Source organism: Otolemur garnettii, unplaced genomic scaffold, assembly GCF_000181295.1.
Source record: "Otolemur garnettii isolate 467f Iridium unplaced genomic scaffold, OtoGar3 scaffold00127, whole genome shotgun sequence".
NCBI classification, from domain to species: domain Eukaryota; kingdom Metazoa; phylum Chordata; class Mammalia; order Primates; family Galagidae; genus Otolemur; species Otolemur garnettii.
The window spans coordinates 2,599,567-2,609,537 of NW_003852522.1; the positions used below are offsets into that span (position 1 = coordinate 2,599,567).

General features: G+C 53.4%; 1 protein-coding gene across 1 annotated transcript in view; it reads left to right on the forward strand.

Moving 5' to 3' along the window:
* ZNF653 (zinc finger protein 653) overlaps window positions 1-9,108 on the forward strand; it is an 18,832-nt gene extending 9,724 nt beyond the window's left edge. The window contains exons 4-9 of the mRNA XM_003797935.3: window positions 5,514-6,134; window positions 6,270-6,435; window positions 6,536-6,647; window positions 7,170-7,284; window positions 8,401-8,500; window positions 8,694-9,108. Coding sequence (XP_003797983.1) covers window positions 5,514-6,134; window positions 6,270-6,435; window positions 6,536-6,647; window positions 7,170-7,284; window positions 8,401-8,500; window positions 8,694-8,871 — 1,292 coding nt within the window. The 3' untranslated portion in view covers window positions 8,872-9,108. The remainder of the gene's footprint in view (window positions 1-5,513; window positions 6,135-6,269; window positions 6,436-6,535; window positions 6,648-7,169; window positions 7,285-8,400; window positions 8,501-8,693) is intronic.
* Window positions 9,109-9,971: the final 863 nt, after the last annotated feature.

Below are 9,971 nucleotides of genomic sequence, written 5' to 3' on the forward strand. Positions count from 1 at the left end.
AAAAAAAAAAAAAAAAACAAAAACGGTTTGCCCATCTGTGCCCAAGGCCAGTCCTGGGCAGGAGTCCGGTGGGCAGCTGGGGCAGGGGCATGCATGCTGGAGTGGCCTCAGCAAGGTGGCTGCTGTTGCCTTTCTTATTTTCTGTGCTTTTTCTTAGGTCCTGTCACTCCCAGTCACATTCTCTTGCCCTCTGTCCTTACAGGCTTCCTTCTTTTCTTCTTCTCTCCATTCTCATCTCCTCCCTTGATCTGTGGTTTTCTCTCTGTCCCATGCTCTTTCTCTCTTTCTCCTGTCTCCTTCCCTGCCATCTGAAAGGGCTGGAGGGACTCAGTGACCCAAAATGGGGCAGAGGATACCTGTGGGTAGTGAGGGGCCTGCCAGCTGCCTCAGGGCTTGGCATGGGCTATGAGAAGGAGTATGGGGCCTGCTGCCAGCACCCCTGCCAGGGCTCAGTGTAGAGCAGCCACTGGGGCTGAGCCGGCACTGGCAGGCATCTTAGAGCAGGTGGCATCCCAGCTGGCCAAGGGGAAGCTGGGGGCGAGAGGTGTTCCGAGTGGGCACCTTCGCCAATAGCCATCCCACAGCATGTCATCCAGGCTCCCAGCATGCAGCAGCCCCTCAGCTGCCCTGTCTTATACTCTGTGACCAGCACCCCATTCTCCCTGTCTGTTACTGTGTGCCACTCTGGGCCCTGTCATGAGCCATCCTGAGTCTTCCCCCATGGCCCTGTCCCCACTTGGCAGTCAAAGGACTCTAGGCCCAGGAGTAACTTGACTGGTCCATCTGATGATGGGTCAGGCTGGGTGGGAGTGACACCCAGAGGATCCCCCTTGCTTCCCAACCGAACTTTGGGCTCTTGTGAATGAGTGCTGTGTTTGATTAGCTAGGTTTGCTGATGGGAGGGATGTGGCTGCATACCTGTCCCCTATCCCAGCCCTCTTCCCTCAGCAATACCTTTTACCTGCTCTATGCTGGGACAGCCCCACCCCTCTCAAGATCCTCAGGCAAACCCCTCACTGGGGCTATTTCTGTCATTATGTTGTTATTACCTGAAGAGAAGTCCAGCGTCAACCTTAATAGCCACACGCTGCAGCTGGGTAGACCCAAACGCATACCCTGGCCCTTAACTATCTAGGTGACTGCCAGCTCCTTAGGGTGGCACCAGCGACCTCAGCCCACCCTGCATATGACAAGATGAGGAGAAATTAGTTAGGAGGGCGTATCCTTCTTATCCCCAACTCTGCTGCTACCTTGGGGCCATCAGGAATGGAGCCAGGTTCAGGGCACATGGTAATAATGATAATAGGAAACTTACAGGGTATCTACTCTGAGCCCCCTCCTGTCCTAAGTCCTTACATGTATTTACTCATTAAAGACTCACCTGGGCACAGTGTTGTGCACCTGTAGTCCCAGGTACTCAGAGAGATAGAGACAGAGAAATTCAACATGTTGTCTAGGATCTTAGGCTGGCAGGTTTGAAACCTGGCCTGGGTCGGCTAAAACAACAATGACAACTACAACCCAAAAATAGCTGGGTGTTGGGATGGGCATCTGCAGTCCCAGCTACTTGGGAGGCTGAAGCAAGAGAATTGCTTATGCCCAAAAGGTTGATGTTGCTATGAGCTGTGAGACTACGGCACTCTAACCAGGGTGATAGCTTGAGACTGTCTCAAAAAAAAAAGTTAAAAAATAAAAAAGAGTCTGGGCTCATTGGCTCCCTCCTGTAATCCTAGCTCTCTGAGAGGCCAAGACAGGTGGATTGCTTGAGCTCACAAGTTTCAGACCAACCTAAGCAAAAATGAGACCCCATCTCTACTAAAAATAGAAAAACTAAGGCAAGAGAATCACTTGAGCCAGAGTTGGAGATTGCTGTGAGCTATGACGCCATGGCATTCTACCCAGGGTGACAGCTTGAGACTCTGTCTATAAATAAATAAATAAAATAAAAAGAAATAGGCCAGGTGTGGTGGCTCACGCATGTAATCTTAGCACTCTGGGAGGCTGAGGTGGGTGGATTGCTGGAGCTCACGAGTTTAAGACCAGCCTGAGCAAGAGCAAGACCCCATCTCTAGTAAAAATAGAAAACCTAGCATGTGTGGTGGCTGGCACCTATAGTCCTAGCTACTTGTGAGACTGAGGCAAGAGGATCACTTAAACCCAGGAGTTTGAGTTTGCTGTGAGTTACAGCATTCTACCAAGGCAACAGAGCGAGACTCTGTCTCAATAAATAAAGAAGCAAATAAATAGAAACAAACATTTGAAAAAGGATCCAAAACACACCCAAAGTAGATGCCATAGGTGTCCCTGGGCTCAGAGAGGTCACGTGAGATGCTGTGTTCTCATAGCTAGAGAGATCTGACATGGGCGATCTGTGCTCTCCACATGAACCTCTCCCCAGACTGTCACAAGTGTGTCATTGAAGCAACAGGTATTCATTTTTCCAGTCCCTAGTGTCTCCCTGTGTGTGGACTTCAGCACCAAACACTTGGCTGAAGTGTTAGTGACCTCTGCCTTCACCCCAGCATTGGCCTGAGATGCTTCATTTATGGGCACAGTCACTGGGGACCAGACAGCCTTCTCAGTACTGGGGGTTCTGCATAGGGACCCCTGTGCTTTTGTGGAGTTTACATTTTAGAGGGGACACAGATTTAAACAAGATAAATAAGTCAAATACAGAAAACACGGGAAGGTGATAAGTACTTTGGGAAAAAAGGAAAAGAAGGAGACAGGAACTATTTGAGACAGGTAGTCAGGAAAGCCTTCCTGTAAAAATACCATTTGTTGAAGCATTTGATGGAAGTAGTTGAGGAGGCCTCTTAATGTCTGAGAGAAGAGGCTTCCACAGAGGAAATGGGAATTGCGCAGGCTCTAGGGCAGAATGGGACTGGAGAACAGGCAAGGGCAAGAAGGGATGGGGTGTGTAGCCACAGCAAGTACTTTGGCTACTATACCAAGTGAGTTGGGAACTTATCACTTAAAGGAATGCCAGCTGCTGACATAGATACACTCTAGCCAACTCTTCCAACTCAAACTTTGCCTTTCATCTGGAGACCAGAGTTGCCTTCAGGACTCCAGCCTCCTTCTGGGTCTTGGCTGGCTGGGAGGGACAGAGAGGTAGAGGCTCAATGCTGGGGCTTGTGTCCACTCACATCCATTGACTAGGACTCAGACATGTGGCCATACCTTTGTGCAAGGGATGCTGGAAAATGTAGTCTGCCTAGGTGCCATGAGGAAAAGGTGGATTTGGTGAGCACCTGTTCCCTGTCTTTCATAGAAAGTAATGAGCAGGTTCTCTGGAGTCAGAGGACCCAGGATAAGGTAATACACTGGTCCTGGCAGTGGGAGGATGCAGTGGTGACCCGTGTCTGCGGGAGAGAGGGGAGAAACGGTAGTGCTGCTGGTTGCTAGTGGATATTTGGATGTGACCCCAACAGGTTTTGCTGACAGATTGAAAGTGGGTGTGAGAGAGAGAAGTCAAAGATAGCCCCAGGACTTTGGCCTGAGGCACTGGAGGGATGGACTACCATCCCCTGAGTCAGGGACGCCGTGAGCAGTGCTGGGTGGGGGTAGGGGTAGAGTTTAGAGGGAAGATTGAGAGCCTGGAGTTACAGATGCGAGTCAGAGATACCCCTGAGACCCTCTTGGGTAGCAGAGGAGGAAGCTGTGAGATGAAAAAATCTAGAGCTCAATGAGGAGGTTCAGGCAGGAGCTGCACACACAGAAGCAGCAGGCCATGGTTGAAGTATAATAAAAATATACATTTGGTCTTTGCCCTTAGTTCCTAGTACAGAGCTCCCCAATTCTTGGAATTTCCTGAGTGATAGGAGTTCTTTTTGTTATTCATAACAAGCCCCTTCTATAAGGAGCTCCTTTGGAACAGCCTGAGCTGTCTAAGCTAATAAATGAAGTGACTTACGGTAGGGCCTCAGATAGCTCCTGGATAGGGCTGGTCACCCGATAGACCAAACACATGATCAGAGCAAAGAACTGTTAGTCTCATCCCTCAATTTCCAAGGACTGGACAGGCAAGCTGGAGGTCAGGTTATAAGAGCTCCTTTTTTTTTCTCTCTTTGAGACAGAGTCTCACTCGGTCACCCTGGGTAGAGTACTATGGCACCATCATAGCTCACAGCAACTTCAAACTTTTGGGCTCAAGCCATCCTCTGGCCCCAGCCTCCTAAATAGCTTGGACTACTGGAGCCTGCCACCACACTCAGCTAGTTGTTTTTGAACTCTTGAGCTCAAAAATCCACCTGCTTCAGCCTCCTAGAGTGCTAGGATTACAGGCATGAGCCGCCACGCCCAGCCAAGTTATAAGAACTCTAGAACAAAGCCAGACATGGTAGCTCATTCCTGTAGTCCTAGCTACTCGGGAGGCTGAGGCAGGAGGATCTCTTTAGCCCAGGGGTTCCAGGCTGCAGTAACCTCTGATAGCACCACTGTACTCCAGCCTAGGTGACAGAGTGAGACCCTCAAAAAAATTTTTTGGACAAACCTATTGATTAATGAAATTCTGAGAGCTTCCAGGTTGGTAGAAACATTGAGGTGCTCGGACGGTGGTATTCCCAAAGAGAGCACAGAAACTTCTGTGTACTATTTCCTATACCGTGCCCTCTGTGCCTCTTCTATTTGGCTGTGCCTGAATGATATTCTTTGTAATAAAGCTATTATCTTTGACTTGTTCTAGCAAATTCTTTTTTTTTTTTTTTTTTTTTGAGACAGGACCATCAAGCTGTCCCCCTGGACAGAGTGCCGTGGCATCTCAGCTCACAGCAACCTCCAACTCCTGGGCTCAAGCGAGTCTCTTGCCTCCACCTCCCAAGTAGCTGGGACCACAGGCGCCCGCCACAACACCCGGCTATTTTTTGGTTGCAGCCATCATTGTTGTTTGGCGGGCCCGGGCTGGGGATTCGAACCCACCACCTTGGGTGTACATGGCTGGCGCCTTAGCCACTTGAGCCACAGGTGCCGAGCCGCAAATTCTTAAACATAAAGACGGGATCATCGTGGGAACCCTCAGTTCATAGCCAGTTGGTCTGATATACAGGGCTCACAGCTGGTATTTTAAGTGGGAGCAATCTGGTGGGACTGACTCCTCTAACTTGCAGATGTGACACTCCAGGTATAGTGTCACAGTTTAATGGTGTTGCGAATCAAAGAGTGGCCTTTAGCATAGTCAGTGTGGGGTAAGACCCTGTGGGTGAGTTGAGTGCTGAGAAAAAGCCCTAACCCCAGCCTTCTGGGCTGGCAGGAACCAAAAGGGCTGGGAAGAAGCTGCCAGGGAGGGCCCAGGAAGCTAGAGTGTGGGACTAGGAGCCAAAGAGGAGAGTATCTCCAGGAATAGGGGCTGTCAGCTGAGTCAGGTACCTTAGAGTGGTTGGGGAGGGATACTGAAAAGTAGCTGCTGTTTTTGTCAGTAACAAGGTCCTAATGTCCAGTTCCTGGGAGACCCTCCATAAAAACCAGCTACTGCTGCTGCTATCATGACCATCCCCTTCCTTCTGTCTCCACAGTGGGCAATGGCCTGGTGGCTGGCAGCTCTGACTCGTCCAGCTCGGGCTCTGGCTCCGACTCTGATGACCCCCCTGAAAGCCAGCTGGTCAAGGTCACAGCAGCAGTGACAGCAGCAGCGGCAGTTACCCCCACCAGCCCAGTGGGCAGCAGCGGGCTTATCACTCAGGAAGGCGTGCATATCCCCTTTGACGTCCACCATGTGGAGAGCCTGGCCGAGCAGGGTACCCCTCTGTGCCCCAACCCAGCAGGCAGTGGGCCTGAAGCCCTGGAGACAGTGGTGTGTGTGCCGGTGCCCATGCAAGTGGGTGCGGGCTCCAGCGCCCTCTTTGAAAATGTGCCCCAGGAAGCACTAGGCGAGGTGGTGGCCAGCTGCCCCATGCCAGGCATGGTACCTGGCTCGCAGGTGATCATCATCGCAGGCCCTGGCTATGATGCCCTTACAGCTGAGAGCATCCATCTCAACATGGCAGCAGGCACTGGTACCCCCAGTAGTGGCCTGGGCGAGCAGGTGCCCTGCGCCATGATGGAGGGTGTGGCGGCCTACACCCAGACTGAGCCTGAGGGCAGCCAGCCCAACACCATGGATGCCACCACCATAGCAGGCATCGAGACCAAGAAAGGTCTGTAGGGCCTGCCGTGGCCTTTGGCAAGGGTTGGGTGGGACGTGGGGGGGGAGGGCAAGGAGTGGCCCTTGAAGTGAGCTCCTCAGCAGCCTTACTCCCCCATGGACACCTGTCCTGTGTCCACCCCCGTAGAGAAGGAGGACCCATATGTGCTCAAGAAAGAGAAGGAGGAGCCAGTGGCCCCCGAGCTTGCAGAGATGGCAGCAACAGTGCCTGAAAGTGCAGAGGCTGATGGAGAGGAGCTGGACGGCAGTAACATGTCAGCTATCATCTACGAGATCCCCAAGGAGCCCGAGAAGTGGGTGCTGGGGTGGGCAAGGGCACAGGTGAGGAGTGGCCTGCAGGCCCCAAGCCTGCCTAGTGTGGCAGACCCAATGCCATGGCCCCTTCCCCTCTAGGAGGCGGCGAAGCAAGCGGTCACGGGTAATGGATGCTGATGGTCTGCTTGAGATGTTCCACTGCCCATACGAGGGCTGCAGCCAGGTGTACGTAGCCCTCAGCAGCTTCCAGGTGAGGCCTCCACCTGGAATAACCTGGGTAGGGCCTGCTTCTGTGTCCGGCAGCCTATAGGCCAGGGTGTGGGCAGGGTGGTTCATGCAGGAAACATCCACTGAGTGCCAGGCCTGGTGCTGTAGGCTGAGCCCCAGGTTGTTGTATTTAGTTAAAGAATGAAAGGACAAGAGAATGAATCAGGGCTGCCTGTTTTCAGGCCCTGGGGACAGCATAGCATGGAGCAAAGGGCCAGCTGGGGGGCTCACAGCCCTATAATCCAGACCGACCCCTGCTACTGCTCACTTGTGAGATATGGGCCATAAGCTAGGCTAACAGCTGGGCCTTCACTCTGCTCCAGCCCAGAGCCTGGCATAGTATGTATACAGTAAAGCTGCCATTGACCCCAGTTAAGTCCCTAGGAGTCTCCAAGCAGGCAAAGGCATCCTCCAGACTAGGCTGACCCACAAGACCTGCTTCTCCCCACCTTTGAGTACCCCCCAACTAGGTCATAGTGCCCAGTCCTGCCCCTTTCACCCCCAGAACCATGTCAACCTTGTGCATCGCAAAGGGAAGACCAAAGTGTGCCCTCACCCCGGCTGTGGCAAGAAGTTCTACTTATCCAACCACCTGCGGCGGCACATGATCATCCATTCAGGTTAGCCCCTGGCTGGGCTGCTGGCCTAAGCTGAACCATAAGAGCATGGGCCTGGGAGTCTGGGCTGGGGCAGGCAGATCCCCTCGCCCAGGACTGCCCCTCTTGGAGCCTCCTCTATGTGCTTGGTAAGGTGGAGCTACAGGAGTCACAGTGACGCCCTCTATTCTGAATTGTAAGAGCTTAGGCAGGAGCCAGCTGTCTCTACAATGACCAACCTTCCAATAAGCCTCCAGAATGCCTGTCATGTTTTTTGTTTTTGTTTTTGAGACACTTTTACTTTGTCACCCTCAGTAGAGTGCTGTGGCATCATAGCTAACAGCAACCTCAAACTCTTGGGCTCAAGCAATTCTCTTGCTCAGCCTCCTGAGTAGGGGGACTATAGGTGCCCTCTACCACACTTGGCCATTTTTTTTAGAGGTGGGGTTTCACTCTAGCTCAGGCTGATCTGGAACCTATGAGCTCAGGCAATCCACCTGCCTGGGCCTTCCAGAATGCTAGGATTACAAGTGTGAGCCACCACACCCAACCTATCATGTTTTTAAAGCAATTTTATTGGTTTTTTGCTGGAAAATACATTGATTTAAAACAAAAAATCACGTCAAACATGACAAATACTGAATCCTAAAAAGGCGATACCACCAGATCTTTTCTTATAGCAGCATGTGGAGCCACAGGCCAGGTAGCAGCAAAGAGAACAGCTGGGCAGGGTAGGACGATGGGCATCGGACTACACCTCTGTTTCCACTGGTAGTAGTGATCTGGGTCTTCCATATGGACTGGGGACAGGTTGGAGAGGGTGGGGCCTGTGCCTAGCTACGCAGAGGTTTTTGGATGGGCCAGAACTTTGGGTTTTTATGTGAAATCTCCCAAAGATCAAATATTGGGGACAAATTCAGACCCACGGGCAGTCTCTCTGAGCCTCAGGCGAGGCAGTGAGCTGTCATTATAGTTGGCATTTGCATGGGGAAGACGTGGGGTTTAGTCCACCTGTGCCCAGAGGCCTGAGAAACACGGAGAGATGGGCCACTACTCCATCTCTGCAGAGCATCTGAGACACCCTGCCGCCCCCTCCCTGGACAGCAGCGTCCTCAGGCCCGCGTCTCCGCCGCCCCCCAGGTATCCGTGAATTTACCTGCGAGACTTGTGGCAAGTCCTTCAAGAGGAAAAACCACCTGGAGGTACACCGTCGCACGCACACTGGCGAGACACCCCTACAGTAAGTGACAGGCCTCACTGCCCTGCGAGGAGACCCGGAGAGTAGGGGATCCCGGGAGGTCCCAGGGGCAGGTCGGTGCACAATTCCACCCTTGCTTTCCTTCCAGAGGGCACCGCCCCTTTCTGTGGCTTGCCCCGCCCCATGGCAGCCCCGCCCCTGACCCCTCCCTACTGCCATCACTGGCTTCTGGCAGGTGTGAAATCTGTGGCTACCAGTGCCGGCAGCGCGCGTCTCTCAATTGGCACATGAAGAAGCACACTGCTGAGGTGCAGTACAATTTCACGTGCGAGCGCTGCGGAAAGCGCTTTGAGAAGCTGGACAGCGTAAAGTTCCACACCCTCAAAAGCCACCCAGACCACAAGGCCACCTGACTCACCTGACCACTGCCCCTATTTATTCGTCTGCTGGGACACCATGCCCTGGCCAGGGCAGCCGAGGGGCCGCCTGGACCGCAGGCCGGAAGAAGGCACCCCTTCCCTACCCGCTGCCCCAGGGCTGGCCTCCCTGGGCAGGTCCCCCATCCTGCCCTGTCCAGGAGCTGGTGCCTGGGACTGCATTGCTGGAACCGTTTCTAGAGAGCAGAGTGAGATTAAAGAGCGAGAAAGGAGCCCTTCCCTAGGCCTGGATGATTTGGGTCTGGGCCCCTCTGTCTCCAACACAGGTCCCTTCCTGAGTGAGCCCAGGCAGGTGAGTGGCCCCTGCCTGCTGTCCTTTTCTCGCCTTCTGAACGGGCAGCCACACATACCTTCTACTCCCATTGGACAAGGATGCAGGTCCTGGGGCCTCTGGGCATCTCCCATGACTCAGGATCCTAACGTCAGTTCCTTTTCTCTTGAGGAACACTCATCATCCTCAGAGAGCCCCATGACTAGTTAGGGAGATGTTCGGTAAACACATAAGTGATACTTCTGCAGCTGGTGACAAGCGCTGTGCCGAAAATAGCCGTGAGTTGACTAACGGAGATGCTGTTTAGGTCTGTGGTCAAGGAGGGCCTCTGGGGAGGCAGCATTTGCACATAAACCAGAATGACAAAGACCCATTCCTGAAGAAAGCTGGAGGAGGGAAATCTCAGGCCAAAGGAAGAGACAGTGCCAAAGCCCCGAGGTAGAAATAGCTCGGTGTGTTCCCAAAACAGGAAACCGCAGAGAGAGGGAAGTTGGCAGCGGCTGCTCTGGCTCCATTTCCCGGAGGGTGATGCTGAGGCCACTCTTCCTGCAGGCCACTAGGGAGAGGGGGCAGGGAGTGATGTGCGGCCGCCAGATGGCGCGCATGCTGCGTAGGCCCTGGTGGCCGTAGCCACGTGACCCCGGGACCTCAGCCGCGAGCTCGGGCACGTGCCCGGGGGAGCCGGGTGGCGCCACGCGCAGATTGGCTCTGCCGGCTCTTCATCAACTGAGGGTGGGGCGGGAGGCAGGGGTGGAGGGGACACAGCTAACCTCAATTTTCACTTCGTGTCCGGGACTGTCCCAGC